Below are 18782 nucleotides of genomic sequence, written 5' to 3' on the forward strand. Positions count from 1 at the left end.
TTGTAATATAGTAAAATTTTAAAATTATTGGACCCGGGTCCGTCGATAACAACTGAACAAGTTAGAAGTGGATCGAGTCATTAGAACTCAAATCTAACCCAATTAAAGCTCATACATTACTTGGGCTTCAGAAGCAAAGCCCATGTTCTGATGTTCTGATAGCTTTAAATCGCACAACATTATTCCACCATTGTTTTTCTTCTTTCTCTTTCTTCAGTCTCCTAGTCAGTAGTCAGCCACAGCTGAGAGAAACCGTATTCTCCGATCAACCAATCGGCCTGCCAATGCAGTATCGCTTTTGCCACATTACAGGTAATTCTCTAAATCTCTGTGCTTTAGAATCGATCTCCCCCTCTCTATTAAACTTGACAGTGATTCGTTTCTGTTTCGTGTTCTAGCACTCCATTATCTTTGAGATTTTATGTTAATCCATGGAGATAACTGTAATTTCTTCCATTTATACCCCTTTTAAACGACTGTATTCGACTGAAATGGCTATAGCAGCGCTCTTTGTGCCTATTGATTGATGGAAGGATTGCGGAATGCATGTTTCCTTTAGATATATTTCTTATATATGTACGTATGTGTGTATGTTTATATGGGCGATGCAGTTAAGAAATGTTCATTGTACTAATCCCTAATCGAATATATATATATATATATCTTTTGGGTATCTTACTGAGCAAAACATTGTACCTTAAATATCCGTGTAAGAAGCAATTTTTTTAATGGTTATGCTTATAGAAAACCAGTTCTCATGGTTTGTCTTGTATGTTGCTGTTCTAGGTGGGATTGAGTTGGTGCAACGAAGGGTAAATTGTACATTGGCTTGATTTTCTTTGGGAGTGATATAGACCAAGGTGCTTCTTTGAAATTTGATCATGATAGACATGACATGGCTTAGTGCGGTCTTGCTTGGAGCAGGCTGCCTTGCTCTTGGGTATCTTATTGGTGCACGTCATTCTGCTCGAATTTTCCTTTCAACCAGAGCTTCTGGAGAGGCTAACATAGTTGTTGATGGGAAGAAGAAAAAGGGGGCCAAACAACCTCTTGAGGTTGAAAAACTTGCTGACATTCTCGAGGACTTCAAAATGGTATAACTCTTTTTCAATGGTGCAAATATGGGGGTTTGGGGGAGGGCAGCTGCCACCAGTAACTTTTCTAGAAACCTGCATAGTACCAAATTAATTTTGAAAACCTTTGTAACTCCACACCCCCAAAGCTAGAGTACTAGAGTAGTATAATTAAAGTTCTAATTTATAAATTTTGATGTATACACTTTAAAATAAATATTCTTAATTTATTTCTTTATTATAAGAAATTTCCTAAAATATATATAGTCTTTGCAATTTCCTTTTTGATGTTTAATATGTTTTATTATATTTTTAAAATTTTTTATTTTTAAGGGTCCTACTTGGATCCAATTAAAGTTGACTCAACTTGATAATTATAGTACCCAAAAATTTAAGTATATTACAAATGGAACTGACAATAACTGACCCAAACCAAACTTAACCTTCCCCCACCCTCAGCTCCATCCTGGTTCTGCCACTGTTCTTCCTGATCTCTTTCTCCATATCCACAAAGCCATGTGATGTGAATAGCAATGCAAATGCATTTACAGAGAAGTGTTTGCTTTTAGGATTAGGAAAGGAAAGATTGCTGATTCATATACGTGGTTTAAACCATATTCATTTTGCATTTTATGCAGGTTTTGGTTGTAAGAAACGACTTAAAGATGGGTAAAGGAAAGATTGCTGCGCAATGCAGGTATTCTTTGTAGTCTAGCAGATGAACTCTCAAGAATATCTTCATTAATTAGATAATTAAGGAAACATGATTTGTATAAAAAAGTAATAATGTAAGCAATGTGCATTTCCAGTCTACTTATGACTTATGTTTTGACTGCTAGTTCTATTCATGTATATTTATATGCTTACAACATGAGATTGTTATCATATTTTGTGGTGTCTCATAAATGAAAAAGAAAAAAAAAATCAGTTTTCTTCTTTTCACTGTCATTCATGTAGCAAATCTTATTTTTTGTTCCTACCTGTGCTGCTCTTGTTGGACATTCAGCCATGCAACTTTGGGTCTCTACAAGAAGCTTTATAATCGGGCTCCAAAAGCTCTGGGCAGGTGATTTTCTCAGTGAATGTCCTTTTAAGGGTTTTGGGGTGTGGGAGGGACTCTGAATGTGTTTTAACTATCTATAATTCATATGACTATTCGTCATTGCAGGTGGGAGATGTGTGGACAGGTTAAGGTGGTTGTCAAAATTGAAAGTGAAGATGATATGCTGGTTTTACAAGTGAGTATTTACATCTGTATGACAGTATAATATCCCATTAATAAATTCTAAAAGTATACATTTACTGCTCCAGACGCTACTTTATTTAGTTGATTTTCATTTCAGGCATTAAGTGTCCTTCTCATCTATCTATCTATTACTTGCATATTTAAACTTGTTCTCTCCTTTAGAAATACTCTTTATGCTTCTTGAAAAGATATTTGCATGTATATTGACTATTAACTGTTGGCATACTAGAGTATATGTGTGCATATGTAATCCTTTTTTACTTGTCAAAAAAAATTGTATATATAATTGTCTTATATTCTGCCTTATGATATCTGTTTCCTTAACAGGAAAGGGCTAAGTCAATTAACATACCAACACATATAACCATTGATGCTGGGAGAACACAGATTGCACCAAGTAAGTTATTTCAACCTTTTTGTTTTGTTTTGTTTTGTTTTGTTTTTTTGTTTTGTTTTTTTTTTTTTTTGGGTTTTTTTTTTTTTTTTTTTTCTTTTTTTTTTTTTTGGTTTTTTTTTTTTTTTTTTTTCTTTTTTTTTTTTTTGGTTTTTTTTTTTTTTTTTTTTCTTTTTTTTTTTTTTGGTTTTTTTTTTTTTTTTTTTTCTTTTTTTTTTTTTTGGTTTTTTTTTTTTTTTTTTTTCTTTTTTTTTTTTTTGGTTTTTTTTTTTTTTTTTTTTCTTTTTTTTTTTTTTGGTTTTTTTTTTTTTTTTTTTTCCTGGTGGTGGTGGGGGGCGGGGCTCTCTAATACAATCTTTTCTTTATTGTGGATTGATCATAGTATATAGTGTTACTTTCATAAGCATTTGTCAATCTTCCGTGTAATAATGGAATCATTTATAATGTACCTATACTGTATAACTCTAATGCCTACAGTTTGCAACAGGTGAGTAAAATGGTCAAGTTTACATAAATTTAAATGCTTTTTGACAATTCTAATGTGTTATTGGTTCCTGTTTGGTTTTAGGTTTATGCTAGAGTGTCTTTCATGTCAAGCTAATATACTTGTATTGTGATCATTTACTATTCTTTTGGGTTTAGTAAAATCAAGTTGGGAATGTTAGTTTTAATTTGAACTTAACAGTCAAAAGTTTTTGATGAAGAAGTTGGGAGTTATGTTATTCATTGTAGTGTAAATAATTCTTTTAATCATCAAAGTTTTTGATGAAGTTTTATTCATTCATGAGCAAATTTGAAGCACAGCCCAAACTCTGATGACCAAAAAAAACTTACTCATTCATTCAGCTTGCCAAAGGTATTTTTGTAGGAGGAAAAAAAAAAAAAAAGGACCATTTTAGTTTAGGGAAAGGAAACAAAAAACTTGGTACTCTTCTTCTATGTTTGCTTCAGCACAGTCGATGATTGATCCCTTTTTCTTCTAATGTGCAGACTCGAGGACAGTGATGGCAATTCTTGGTATGTTTCTCAGCAAACCTGTCTTTGGAAACATGTGGCCACTACATTCTAATCTCTTTATTTTAGTTTTATCCTACTGCATGCAAATGATCTTTCTTTCTACTTCTTCACTTTCCTTCTGTAATGTAAACCCATTTCATGGGTGTGTGCAGGACCGGCAGAAATGGTTGATGATGTTACCGGTGGACTCAAGCTTTTGTAGTGGCTGTTTTTAGTTTTTACCTGGATGGGCTTATGCTGCGGCAATGGTTTCTTCTGCGAACATTGTATGAAAGAATCTGGAAATTCATTGCGAACTTTCACTGTTGATGATGGCGAAAGATTTCAAATTTGGGGCTGTTGAGTTGTATTCCTTTTAAGCTAATATATACTCTAAGTAGGGATAACTTCTATATTGGCATTTCTGTGGTGGCCTCCTTTAACTTGTTATTCTGTAGGAATATATTCATGTATAAGTACAGCATAACTTTAATTTGTAGTTTTGAAACATTAGAATGAAAATTTCCTGTTTGCTATTTACGGATTAATTTTTTTTTGGAATATTGTCATAATCAGGCTTCTGATTAGGTTTATAGCAACAGATATTTCATCACTTCTATATTTAGGGTGTACAAGCTAGGTACTACACGACAGGAAAATGATACTTTAGAAAAAAACAAAATTTTATCGTTTCTTTTTTCAATTGGAAGCATTTTATGTTTACAAACACTACGTACAAAAAGGTCAATCGTTATGATCATGTTGTTATAATCAACTTATTATGTGTATAAAATAAAATTAAATAGCAAAGCTTTTAAAATGATACTTTGTACTTTTTTTTTTTTTTTTTTTGAATACAACTGACCCTATTACATTGTAGTATCTGTTCATCTATACTTTTCTCAACCTGTTGAAGAACAAAGAGTCAATTTCGATATCTCCTCCACTGAGGCTCGAACAGGCCACTACATGCCATTTGAGCACAAGGTGCTTGGCGAATGATACTTTGTACTTAAATAGCAGATATTTGAAATGTAATTAAAATGATACACTTCAACAAAGCTTATAATATGGTGTGCGCTGCTAAATAGAATATGGTTCACAAAGACACAGACCACAGTAAAATGAGTATAATCCCAGTATCCCACTTTACCATTTTCTCATAAAGTCCAAAATATTTGTAAAAATTTTCCGACCTGCCGGATTCGAACCAGCGACCTAAGGATTTGCTGCTGGAATAACCCACTACAGTCCTCCGCTCTACCAACTGAGCTAAGGTCGGAATTGTGAACTCCATTGTTTTTAATATTATATATTTACAAAGAGCAAATTCCATTTTTAGTCCCCAATTATTGTGTCACTGCCATATTACAAAGTAGGAAATTTTCTCAATTGTTATACCATGGACCCATAATCCACAAGGTAAACAAAATTAAATTCTCTTTACCAACTTAATTAAAACTCTAATTAAGATCACTTAAATAATATCGGCATTGATATTTTTATTTTAATGTTTTAAATTAACATATGATTATATTAAGCCATTATATTAGGTCCATTTTTAAAATACAATAGATTAATTTTTACAATACTAATACAAATACATCCTGATAAACATTCTATAATTTCATTAAGCAAACACAGGTTCATTTTCAGAATACTACTACATGTTCATTTTCACAATTGTAATGCAACTATATTCTAATGGAGTAATGGTGGATCTTAAATCGATTCATTAATGAAATGTTGTTGTGAAACTAGCTGGTACTCCGCCTTGAACACATAGTCGGCCTTGAGTATACTTCGCCTCTTTCTATTTCTACTGAGTAGAGTTACAAATGTTTGAAGATAAGGTTCTTCAATCTCCAACTAGCAGTATTGAACACACAATCAGCATTGAGTATCTAGGTTTTTCAACTCCACACGAATTTACTCCACATCTTTCTACTTCTATTGAGTAGAGTTACAAATGGTTGAAGATAAGGTTCTTCAATCTCCAACTAGAAGTCTTGGATTTGGATGTTCTTGATCTTCTCGGTTTAAGCAGCACAAGCTTCTAAAATATGGATATATAAAAACTTTGTAGCTTTAGATCTCTCTCACTAGTCACAAATTGTAAAGTTTTGAATGCTTGAACACTTAATGAATTTCTTAGAATGACCAGCACCTTCTTCAGTCTTGGAAGATGATATTTATAAGTGTTTTGAAAGGATCCGTTGGAGAGAAACATGTTTCAAAAAGTCTATTGTCCAGTGAGTAAAGACCATCATGTAATTCGTAGGTTAGGTAGTGTTGAATATTAGGAAACCATTATTGAATATTAGGAAACTCCTAGTAGGCTGGACTTAGTTTCCTATTCCTACTAGGGTTTCGTATTCCTATTATGGTAGATTTGGTAGGAAGTTTAGTATATATATAGAAGCATAGAGAACAACCAATTGTACTCTTTNACTCTTTCAATATAATATATTCATACATTCTATTATTCTCTGGTTTTCTCACATACTTGCTTCCGCCTAACTGGCGGGTGGTTGTTATTCTCCCCCCGCTAGGTCTTTCAATCCCTCAATTTCAACATGGTATCAGAGTCTAAGATTTCTAGGCTATTTTCTTTCTATTTCTGGAAAAAAAAAACACCATTTTTTCCGGCAAACGGCTGCTGATTTCATTCTGACGCAATTCTGGTTAGTGTGTGAAGAAACTACCACCACAGCCTTACTCGGAACGACGTCGCGAGCCTACGCCATGAATTCCGTCACTATCCGCCACCACACGCGCCGCCACGCGCCACCATCGTCGCCGGAGATCCCATCTGTTTCGGCCAGATCTCCTCTTCTCCGGTGATTTTTTGATCTCACCTCCTACACCGATGGATTCCTCTCCCTTTTGCGACCTTATCTGGAAAATTTCATCTGCTTCCTCCACTGCCGCCGGCGTCACGCGCCACCGCCGTCTCCGCGCGCCGGCGCGTGAGCCCACCTCCAGCGTGATTTTCCGGTGAAAATTTCCAGATTGTTGTTTTGCCCTTCTTTCGACTTTTTGGTGAAATTTGAAAGCTTCTTTGCATTTGTTGCCGAACTTCTTCCCATGGTGTTTGTGTTTTTGGTATAACAATGCCTTTTCCTTTATCTCCGGTATGCCTTATCCCATGGATGTTAAGGTTCAGCACTACTATAAAAGCCTTTGATTATTTCCCATGTTTCAAGTAAGGCCGTAAGGGGGAGTGTGACTATCTATAATCAAATGGTGTTCTAGTTTACTTATTTTACTTTGTTTTCCCGATTATCTTTATCTCGTTGCTTTGGGTTTATCTTCATTACTATGGGCTCTACTACATCCTTTGCTATTCTTTGCTCCCTTTTCGCCTCTACCGCTCGCAATGATAGCATGTCCTACTCTATCATTGGTGTGTTCATCTCCATTCTCGAGGTTCGTGTTCAACTCCATCCTTGGTGTGTTCATTCCCAAGATCGTGTTCAGCTCCGTCCTTGGTGCATTCATCTTCATTCCCAAGGAAGGGTCAGGCATAGGCAATCTCTTTTGAAGCCATCAATCCTAGAGTGCTTATGTTGTTGTGGTGGTGTTCATGTTTACCCTTGGTGCTGTCATTCCCAAGGATGTTCGTGACAAGCTTCGCCCTTGATGCATTTCCAAGGGTTGTGCATAGCATTGTCCCTCTGAAGCCATCCAACACTGTTATCCTCTAGTTGCTTTTAATTTTCATTTGTAATTTTGAGTGAGGTAGAGTGTTTGTTTTGATCCAAGCTTGAAACTTTCAAATGTTCCAGCTTGAGGGGGAGTGTTGAATATTAGGAAACCATTATTATATTGAATATTAGGAAACTCCTAGTAGGCTGGACTTAGTTTCCTATTCCTATTAGGGTTTCGTATTCCTATTATGGTAGATTTGGTAGGAAGTTTAGTATATATATAGAAGCATAGAGAACAACCAATTGTACTCTTTCAATATAATATATTCATACATTCTATTATTCTCTGGTTTTCTCACATACTTGCTTCCGCCTAACTGGCGGGTGGTTGTTATTCTCCCCCCGCTAGGTCTTTCAATCCCTCAATTTCAACATGGTATCAGAGTCTAAGATTTCTAGGCTATTTTCTTTCTATTTCTGGAAAAAAAAAACACCATTTTTTCCGGCAAACGGCTGCTGATTTCATTCTGACGCAATTCTGGTTAGTGTGTGAAGAAACTACCACCACAGCCTTACTCGGAACGACGTCGCGAGCCTACGCCATGAATTCCGTCACTATCCGCCACCGCATGCGCCGCCACGCGCCACCATCGTCGCCGGAGATCCCATCTGTTTCGGCCAGATCTCCTCTTCTCCGGTGATTTTTTGATCTCACCTCCTACACCGATGGATTCCTCTCCCTTTTGCGACCTTATCTGGAAAATTTCATCTGCTTCCTCCACTGCCGCCGGCGTCACGCGCCACCGCCATCTCCGCGCGCCGGCGCGTGAGCCCACCTCCAGCGTGATTTTCCGGTGAAAATTTCCAGATTGTTGTTTTGCCCTTCTTTCGACTTTTTGGTGAAATTTGAAAGCTTCTTTGCATTTGTTGCCGAACTTCTTCCCATGGTGTTTGTGTTTTTGGTATAACAGTGCCTTTTCCTTTATCTCCGGTATGCCTTATCCCATGGATGTTAAGGTTCAGCACTACTATAAAAGCCTTTGATTATTTCCCATGTTTCAAGTAAGGCCGTAAGGGGGAGTGTGACTATCTATAATCAAATGGTGTTCTAGTTTACTTATTTTACTTTGTTTTCCCGATTATCTTTATCTCGTTGCTTTGGGTTTATCTTCATTACTATGGGCTCTACTACATCCTTTGCTATTCTTTGCTCCCTTTTCGCCTCTACCGCTCGCAATGATAGCATGTCCTACTCTATCATTGGTGTGTTCATCTCCATTCTCGAGGTTCGTGTTCAACTCCATCCTTGGTGTGTTCATTCCCAAGATCGTGTTCAGCTCCGTCCTTGGTGCATTCATCTTCATTCCCAAGGAAGGGTCAGGCATAGGCAATCTCTTTTGAAGCCATCAATCCTAGAGTGCTTATGTTGTTGTGGTGGTGTTCATGTTTACCCTTGGTGCTGTCATTCCCAAGGATGTTCGTGACAAGCTTCGCCCTTGATGCATTTCCAAGGGTTGTGCATAGCATTGTCCCTCTGAAGCCATCCAACACTGTTATCCTCTAGTTGCTTTTAATTTTCATTTGTAATTTTGAGTGAGGTAGAGTGTTTGTTTTGATCCAAGCTTGAAACTTTCAAATGTTCCAGCTTGAGGGGGAGTGTTGAATATTAGGAAACCATTATTATATTGAATATTAGGAAACTCCTAGTAGGCTGGACTTAGTTTCCTATTCCTATTAGGGTTTCGTATTCCTATTATGGTAGATTTGGTAGGAAGTTTAGTATATATATAGAAGCATAGAGAACAACCAATTGTACTCTTTCAATATAATATATTCATACATTCTATTATTCTCTGGTTTTCTCACATACTTGCTTCCGCCTAACTGGCGGGTGGTTGTTATTCTCCCCCCGCCAGGTCTTTCAATCCCTCAATTTCAACAGGTAGGTTTGTCAGACTGATAGAGTCAAATACGAATATACGGGGTAAATATACTGTATTTATACTAAAGCGGGTACAAGTAAGAATACCCTATATGAAACTGGTTTACGTGACAGTGGGTCAGAGGTTCACGGTCTCTTTAGTTATTGAATTTGGGAAAATAGCCAAAAGTCCCTTAACCGCAAATGCACCTTTTATAGGGGGTCTCAGAGTGGATTCCGGCCCGGCGGCATGTGATACGCGTGTCAAACATGCACCAGTCAATGCGTCGGCCCAATCCAACCACGGTTAAGTGCCTAGCTTTAGGAGGTTTTTGGTTCGAATCTCCAAGGGACCCGCAACGAGGTCGGGACACGACACTGACCGGTCATCGATGACCGGGAAAAAGGTTCTGGAGGGGTCAAGCTACGAGTCCTATGTAGAGAATAGACCGGGAGGTCGGTTGTGGTAGATCGGGATTTTATCCCTATCACAGACTTTCCAACCATTGGAGGCTTATTTTACGCTGAACATATCTTTTTTTCTTTGCACAAAATTTCTAAGCTTTTTAAAGGAAAATCTTCCTTGGGATGTGAACCTAGGACTCTTTTTGCCTTGGTCACATTCACTAGTGTTTTTAAGGTTTCAAACTGTTGGCTTAGAGAATGTCTCGATCAGTTCTTTTTCGAATGGTTAACTAACATTATTTGAGTTAGCGTTTTGAACCTTAACACTCCACAATCTCTCGGATACAAATGGTTGACCTTACCATTCGTTCCACCTTTTACTTCGAAATGTAGTCCCTTCCATCATTCGGCCTTTGCAACATTTCGGTCTTACAATCTTCTACTCTTTGAATCTTCATCTCGGACTCTTCAAGTCTTCAACTCTTCAAGGTCTTCATCTTCAAGTCCCAGACTCTTCAAGTCTGCAATCTTCTACTCTTCGAATTTTCATCTAAAATGTGATGATACCAAAAGTTAGGAAATTTTTAGTCCCCATTTCTTTTTATATCTTAAACTTAGGAACTCTATTCATTCGATTCGAACAATCCGAACAGTAACTCGTATAGTTACGTCTTGGATAGTTAGAAAACAAGCTTCGAAGAGTTGAAGACCTGAAGAGTCGAAGAGTAAACGACCAGAAGGTTGCAAAGGCCGAAGAGTTGAAGAGCTTACCTTACTAAGTAGAAAGGGATTGTAAGAAGGAGTTCAAATAGCTAGTAAGAACAACTATTCGTAACCAAAAGGTTATAAGCTTTAAGGTTCCAAGCATTAACTCAAATAGTAAGAGTTAACTATTCGAAAGGACTGCTCGAGACATTCTCTAAGAAAACAGTTTGAAACCTTAAACGAACAAGCTTTAGAGAAAATGTGACCAAGGCAAAAGAAATCCTAGGTACACTTCCCAAGAAAGATTTTCCTTAAAAAGCTTAGACAAAAGGAGCAGAGCAAAAAGTAAGTTCAACTAATAAAGGTGGTCTAACAGCTTGAAAATCTAACACAAAAATTAACCTTTTGAATTTACCGCTAGTCATTACTCGATGGTTAAATGACGTTTGAAATGGGTTTCCCTCCAATGGATTCATTTTAAAACGCATATAAATACCTTCAACATCAATAGATGAAAGTTTTGGTCTTTTTAGTGAAATTATTCAAGTAATCAAAAAGTTTAAAATAAAGTTCCATTCAAGTGACTAGTGAGAGAGTTAGAGCTATATAACACGCAAAATCAAGAGCAGACTTTTGTTGTGCAAAGTGAAGAATCGAGTTCATCAACAAGAAACCAAGTATATTAGTTGGAGGTTGGAACATTTTATCTTTACGAACTTGTATCTCTACTTTAGTGACGTAGAAAGAGGCGGAGTAAACTCGGCTGGAGTTGAAAAACCTAAACGCTCAAGTCCAACTTTGTGTTCAAGAATTGAGTGGTTTTTTGTACTAAAGGGAATTAGTGCAAACCTCCTTGGAGTTTAAGGAGAAGAGTGGAGTAGGCTAGGTTTAGCCGAACCACTATAAAAACACACACACACACACTCTCTCTCTCTCTCTCTCTTTCTCTATCTTTTACTTGCTACATTCATTCTTTCACACAAACTACTAACATTTCAAAAGACAAAAACTTATGTGCAAAACAAATTAAAAAGGGGTAAAAACATTTTCCGTTGTGCAAATTCTACGAAAAGTTAATTGAGAAGAAGTAACCATTCGAATCAGTTAATCAAATAGTAATTTTTTTTTAAAGCATACAGGTCTATTCACCCCCGCCCTCTTTGGACTTGTAACCTTCCTACCGAGACCAACAATTCCCAATTGTTTGAGGGCAACAAATTCTTCATCTAGGGATGTAGTGTCTGGCCCAAACCTTCTACAGACTGTCTCAACAAAATAACCCCAATGAAAAAAACCCCTAATATGGTTCACATACCGTACCCATCAAACCACACACTACCTTACTAGTTAAGTATAAAGTCAAATAATCTAAATATAATTCTAGTGGAGTTTGAGTGATCATGAAGTACCTTTCCAGTCTCCAGATCCAAAGCCTAGGATAGTTGTAGTCAAAGTCTGGGAAATCAACTCTTGGCCTGACCAAGTGGGATGGATTATTCTGCTCGGGATAATGTTATATCTCTTCATGATCTAATACTAGAGATGGTAACTTTAGACTGTCATATTCTGGATATCAAAGTTTCCATATGATGAAGAACCTGAATGGAAATATGTAGGGATTGATAGTGTGCATGTTCTGTTTATACCATATTGGGCTACCATGACTCAATGTTTTTTTTTTTTAAATCATAAGAGTATATTATAACCGACTGCTAGTTAGAATTGGATGCAGGCTAGGTCCACAGTCCAGTAGGGAGATAGAACTTGACAATGTCGAAGAGTTGATCCTTTTATTTCTGAATCAATTCCTCCGGGATCCTAAGTCGTCGTTTCTGATCGATGACGGATTGCCAGACTATTGCGAAGAAGGAATTGCAGATCTGCATGCTCTTGAATTGGTTGTTCTACTAAACTACTAAAGTTTATCAACGGCGGTTTGTCTCGTCTCCACCTTGTTCGACGTCCGACGGCTCACGAATTCAGTCTCACTTGCATAGTCTCACTCGGTCGTCAGAGTGCATGTGCAGTGTACTTAGGGTTTTGGTAGAAAATTATGGAAGAAGAAGAATGAGAAATTGGGGATTGGGAAGAGAAGACAAAGACGATAAGAAAGTGGAAATTGTTATTACTCAGCATAGCCAAAATCTCCTCCACCTACTGAATAAATACAAGAGAATATACTCAACTATCAAAGCAGAAAAATCGCAACAGAAGGCTGCTGACAGGGTACCAAACGACGTCGTTGAATGCGGAGGCCAACTGCTGCTAACGGTCACTCAAAACGACGTCGCTTGAACTGCTAACCCGACTCTAACTTCCTCCTTTTCATACGGTGTCGTATCACTAGTTGATTTACTTAGCTTCTGTCTGCCACCCTTCCTCCCTCTTTCCTAATCAGCTATGAATCCTTCCAAGGCCGTAACAACACCTCCCACCTCCAGTCGATCCTTGTCCCCAAGGATAAAAGGAGGGAAATTGGTTCTTAAGATGATAGTAATCCTCCCACGTAGCCTCTTCCCTAGGAAAATTTGCCCACTGCACTAAAATTTCTATCACAGCTCTGGTGTTCTTTTTGACCAACCATTTCGCCAATACAGCCACAAGCTCTGCTAGCACTTGGCATTCTTTCCCTACAGCAGGAGGATCCAACTGAGCCACCTTTCCATCACCAATTCGCTTCTTCAACTGAGAAACATGGAACACTGGGTGCAGCAACGTCCTTGGAGGTAATTGCAGCCTATAAGCAACTTTACCAATCTTTCCCACCACCTCATATGGCCCATAGTATTTAGAAGATAGTTTCAGGTTATTCCTTACAGCCAAAGTGACTTCTTTATAGGGTTTGATCTTAAGATAAACCCGATTTCCTAGATTGAGAGACCTTTCACTCCTTCCTTTATTAGCCTGCACCTTCATTCTGTCCTGGGCATGTCTAAGGTTCTCCTTGAGTGCTGCTAATACAGCACCTCTCTTTATGATCCAAGTAAGGTCTCCTTCACCTAAGTTAGCAGTCAGAAGTGGGGGAGGATACCCATACAATGCTTGGAATGGTATACACTTAAGAGAGGAGTGGTAGTTGGTATTATACCACCACTCAGCCAAGTGTAGCCATTTTGCCCAATTCTTAGGTTTTTGAAAAACCATGCACCTCAAGTAGGATTCCACACATTGGTTAACCTTTTTCAGTCTGGCCATCGGTCTGAGGGTGATAGGTAGTAGATAGATTTAATTTGACCTGCATGTTTCTGAATATAGCTTGGCAGAACTTGCTGGTAAAGACCTTATCCCTGTCTGAGATAATACTCCTTGGTAGGCCATGGAGTTTGTATATATTTTCCATAAATAGATCTGCTACACTCTCAGTAGTGTAGGGGTGTGACATGGGAGTGAAGTGTGCATACTTTGTGAATATGTCAACCACTACTATTATGACTTCCCTATGATTAAATTTGGGAGGTCCTTCCACAAAGTCCATAGAGATGCTATGCCAAGAACCCTCAGGAATAGGTAAGGGTTGTAGGAGGCCAGGGCTAGGCACATTCTCACTTTTGCATTTCTGGCAGATATCACAGCTTCTCACCCATTCCTTGACATCCTTTTTCATCCCTTTCCAGTAGAACAAGGCCTTCATTCTTTGATAAGTTCCATGTTGTCCAGAGTGACCTCCTATAGCAGATTCATGCAATTTTTCAATCCACTCTCTTCTCAAATTTCCTGTGGAACCAACATAAAGCCTGTTCTTGTATCTCACCAATCCTCTAGTCACACTGATTTTGGGGTCTGCAGGGGGTTAATTAAGGTTGTAGTGAGGTTCTCAGTTGCCCACTCATCATTCTTATAGCTGGAGATAATGTCTTCCATCCACTGTGGCTGCACAGCTGAGATGGTGTTGGTCCCGATAGGGTGGGAGAAGTCTAGAGGGGGGGGGGGGGGGGGGGTGAATAGACTTCTCAAACAATTAAAAAACTTTATAACACTTCAACAACATAGATTTCAAGTGAATAAATTCAACTTGAAATGTGCAGCGGAATATCGTACGGTAAAGTGCTATAAAACAAAACTGCGTAAAACTGAAGAGATGCTTGACATGCAATACGTTGGAAAAACTTAGAATAGCTCAAAGAACATGTATGCAAAGTTTGAGCCACATGCGAACGTGGGAACACACAAACCCAGATGATATGATCAACACAATACGTAAAGGGTTAGTATGTTAAAACATGCAAATATGTAACGTGCAGTAAAGTAAATGAGAGGCAGAGATTTATAGTGGTTCGGAGATGGTGTAATTCTCTTACTCCACTTCTTCCTTGCTCCAAGGAAGGTTTCCACTATCTTCAATCACCCAGATACAATAGTGAAACTCCCGAGTGCTACGCACAAAGCTACACTCAACCACGAGCTCATCGCACAAAGCTAAGCTCCCGAGCGCTACGCACAAAGCTACGCTCCCCGAACGCTACGCACAAAGCTACGTTCCCGAACGCTACGCACAAAGCTACGTTCCAACCAATTGTTACACACAAAGCTGCACTTAGTTCACCCGAGTGTTACGCACCTAGCTACACTCCTTTCTACCCTCGGTAGAGATACAACTGATGTTGTTCAAAGAAATAAAGATTTCTTTTCTAAGACTTGAATTCCTCTCGTGTATAGCTCAATATCTCAGCACTTTGTATTTTGATTGCATTCACCGCTCAATACCACTTTCTTCTCTACCGTGTATCTCGTCCCCGTGCTGTTCTTCAAGTCTTCTTGGGCTTTTTATAATTCAGAATTATTTGCCCATTATGAACATTCAAATTTTGAACGTTCACTTGATCTGATTGGTCATTCCAATCTGATCTTGATGGCCATACCTTCTCATTTAATGACCATACCTTGATCTGATGAGTTGACTATACTTGCTCCATGAGTTGCTCCATTGACCAAAATATTGACTTTGAGCCGTGATACTACTAGCTCCATTCCTTGCTCTCCAAAGCTCAAAATGTTCGTAATAGGATTCGAACTCAAGTCTTCTAGCAACAATAATTTGGCCTTGTCCATTGGATCATATACACTCATGTGTATAGTGGAAGCAAATGACTTACAATAGTCATGACACAAAGAATTCTATAACACAATAATTCGAACCAAACTATTGTCATGACATGCCTTTCGGGTCCAAACTCTACACTCTAAAAATAAAATAGGGGATTTCTAAAATTACAAATTGGCTCATCAAAACTATTACAATTTTATTCCTAACAATTTTCCCCTTTTATTTGGCTCAGTCTAGAAATCAACTGATTTTATTTGGCTCAGTCTAGAAATCATATTTGGCTCAGTCTAGAAATCAACTTATTTTATTTTTCAATTTTATTGCGACTAGCCATTACGATGAGTTTTCAAAGATTATTGACCTACGGCTTTTTATTTTTGACTTGTACGAAAGATTATGCATTGTTGGGTTAATCCATCTTGAATTTTAATTTTGTACCAACATGCATACTACAAATAATTAAAGTCAAATTAAAAGCCATAACACATAAAACTAATAAAGATAGATATATATAGCATAAGACCCATTAATTCGAACTATTACATAACAATTCGAATTATGTCACAAAATATCATGTCATGAACTTGCAATATTAAAGTAAGCTAGGAATAAATTTAAATGCCCAACATACTATTTATCCTTTTCCTTAGCTTACCAAAGTCATCCTTATCTTCCAAGTGGTAGAATTTCTGAAATACTCTACCAACTTTGTAGCATTCTGCGGCCTCACGTAGATCATTTGCGGGAAAAACTCCACGCAAATACCATCTCGCGCATTCTCTTGGCTTCTTTCTTCTTGATCCAAGATAGCATCGTGTGTGATTCCAAAATGATCGGCAAATAAATCCACCATTCGGTCTTCGCGCTCCTGATCGGTCATCGCGGGTGTATTCGGTTGACTTGCCTGCCTTGGGGCTGTAAATGTAGAAAATACATTTCCTGCGGGGTTAGCAAAAATTTTAAAAGTTGATTTTACTCCTTCCCCCTGTGTTCGTTCCCCCTGAGTAGGTGCGGTGGAACTCGAACCAACTTGGCCAAATTGATTGACCTTTCTTCCCCCTGTTTTGGCAGCATCTAATATTCTCGGGAAAAAGTGTGCATCCCCTTTCTGTTGCACCCGAATCTCATGGTTTAGGGATAGACTTTCTTTTTTGTTTTCCCTTGAGATCTTTTGAGATCTTTTGGCCATCTTATGTATTTTAACTTTTGTCAAGCTACTTAAATGAATTTTTTTTTTCGAATATTTCTTTTCTTTTCTCGTAGATTTTTGATTTTTGCATGGCCAAAAAAAATATTTTCAAGAATATGTAACTATCCGAATATTTTGTTCCATTCATAAATATTTTAGGCACATGGTTACGGAAAATTTGGAACTTAGACCATAAGCCTTATTCAGATTAGTACATAAAAGGATTTTCACTAATCCTTTCTACTTCTTCTTCTTCACGGTGGCTGGACTAGTTGCAGACTTGGTACGAGAGGCAGAAACGCGACTGGCAATGGAAGCTTCTTCAGAATCCGAGCTTGTGTAGTGAGTAGCTCCGGATGTTTGAGGTGGGGATTCCGAAGGTCTACTGCCTTTCATGAGAAATAGGACATAGTCCGGATCTGGATCACCAGGTTTCTGCATTCCTTCGCCTGGCTCAATTGCATGCACGGGCTGTTCTTCCTCTAGGACGATCGGGTCGGTTGAGGTGTCACCGATTTCGTGTCCGCCATTTGCAATCCTTCTTGCTCTCAACATCTCCATTCGTGCTTGTTCGGAGATTCTCCTAGACGTGCGCCTCACGATTTTCTCGGCCTGTCTTTTGGGCTTCATGGCTTCCTGCAAAAATAAACAAAACAAAGTACACAATACTCTTTGGACGGGTGGAGTATGTGTGAGGAGGTCCCAACTTATAGATGGGCTGAGAAGCCTTGGAACTTGTAACTGTTGAAAAGTAGACATTGAATGTCTCTTCAAGTCCCTTTTACGTTTTCCCAAGCTCTAAAATTCATTGCTTTTGCTCCTCAAAAGCCGTTTTTCTTTTGCATGGTCAAAAGAAGTAATTTTGAAAGATCTTTTCATCTGCATGCAAAGTGATTAGTACTCCAAATAAATAATGTACACGTGTAAGACTAGATATATCATAAAAGGATTACTAGTTAAACCTACTAAACAAATTTATCTAAAAAGATAAAAGACAGGTGAAACATAAACATTTCTACTGCATGCATAAACACACGTGTAAGGGTGACTCACCTCAGTAAAAACACAAGCAGGTGAAAATTAAATACACATAGGCTATGCATGTAACACGTAAAACATACTTGTAAAACAAGCAAAAACATAGCTTCAGCTAGGATCACATAAACACGCCACATGCAGTTAAAATAAAAACACTTGGCATAAAATAAAATACTTACCTGATTTCGATCCTCCCCATTTCGTGCCTTAAGGTTGCGAAACGAGATTCACACAACGGTTTTGTGAGAATGTCTACAATTTGATTTTCTGTAGGGATATGATCGATCCTTAAATCCTTCTTTTCGACGTGGTCTCGGATAAAATGATGTCGTATGTCGATATGCTTCGTTCGTGAATGAAGTACAAGATTTTGTGAGATCGCAATCGCGCTAGTATTGTCACAGAAAATACTAACGTCCTCGCAATTAATTCCGTAATCCTTCAACTGTTGCTTCATCCATAAAATTGCTGCGATATATTCGGCTTCGGCTGTGCTTGTTGCAATGGAGTTTTGCTTCTTACTGAACCATGAAACTAACCTTCCCCCTAAGAACTGGCACATTCCGGAGGTACTTTTTCGATCAATTTTGCAACCTGCAAAATCTGCATCTGAATATCCGGTTAGTTCAAAATTATCTTCCTTTAGATACCATAATCCAACATTGATTGTTCCTTTGAGGTTTCGTATGATTTTCTTCGTAGCGTCAAGATGACTATTTTTCGGCTTTGACTGAAATCTCGCACATACACCCACTGAGTAAGATATATCCGGTCTACTTGCAGTGAGGTATAGCAGAGATCCAATCATTCCTCGGTAGATCGTAGGGTCAACGTCCGTTCCTTCGTCATCTTTATCTAATCGCTGTGCTGTACTCATGGGAATTTTGACTGAGCTTTTCCCTTCTAAGCCAAATTTTCTGATCAAGTCTCTGGTGTACTTGGCTTGATTTATGAAAATTCCTTCCTTCATTTGTTTAACTTGTATTCCAAGGAAGTAGTTCAATTCACCCATCATGCTCATTTCAAACCTGTTCTGCATGAGCTTAGAAAATTTCTCACATAAAGATTTATCAGTACTTCCAAAAATAATATCATCAACATAAATTTGCACTAATAAAATG

General features: G+C 38.0%; 1 protein-coding gene and 1 non-coding gene across 2 annotated transcripts; one reads left to right on the forward strand and one right to left on the reverse strand.

Moving 5' to 3' along the window:
• Positions 1-205: 205 nt before the first annotated feature.
• LOC116012361 (peptidyl-tRNA hydrolase 2, mitochondrial) lies at positions 206-4249 on the forward strand. The gene is made up of 8 exons (XM_031251882.1): positions 206-312; positions 787-1094; positions 1712-1770; positions 2080-2139; positions 2242-2311; positions 2647-2716; positions 3704-3730; positions 3883-4249. Exons 2-8 carry the CDS (start codon positions 882-884, stop codon positions 3930-3932), a joined length of 549 nt encoding a protein of 182 aa, XP_031107742.1. The 5' UTR covers positions 206-312; positions 787-881; the 3' UTR covers positions 3933-4249.
• A 650-nt stretch (positions 4250-4899) lies between these two features.
• Positions 4900-4991, reverse strand: TRNAY-GUA. Its single transcript is given in 2 exon segments — positions 4900-4935; positions 4955-4991. It is a non-coding gene; the product is annotated as a tRNA-Tyr (tRNA).
• Positions 4992-18782: the final 13791 nt, after the last annotated feature.

Source organism: Ipomoea triloba, chromosome 3, assembly GCF_003576645.1.
Source record: "Ipomoea triloba cultivar NCNSP0323 chromosome 3, ASM357664v1".
In the NCBI taxonomy this organism is placed as follows: domain Eukaryota; kingdom Viridiplantae; phylum Streptophyta; class Magnoliopsida; order Solanales; family Convolvulaceae; genus Ipomoea; species Ipomoea triloba.

Bases quoted from the DNA above. Each gene is read 5' to 3' on its own strand.
- LOC116012361 (XM_031251882.1), top strand. From the start codon at position 882: ATGATAGACATGACATGGCTTAGTGCGGTCTTGCTTGGAGCAGGCTGC. The intron at 2,140-2,241 runs GTGATTTTCTCA...TCGTCATTGCAG, and splicing joins GCTCCAAAAGCTCTGGGCAG to GTGGGAGATGTGTGGACAGG. The intron at 2,312-2,646 runs GTGAGTATTTAC...TTTCCTTAACAG, and splicing joins ATGATATGCTGGTTTTACAA to GAAAGGGCTAAGTCAATTAA.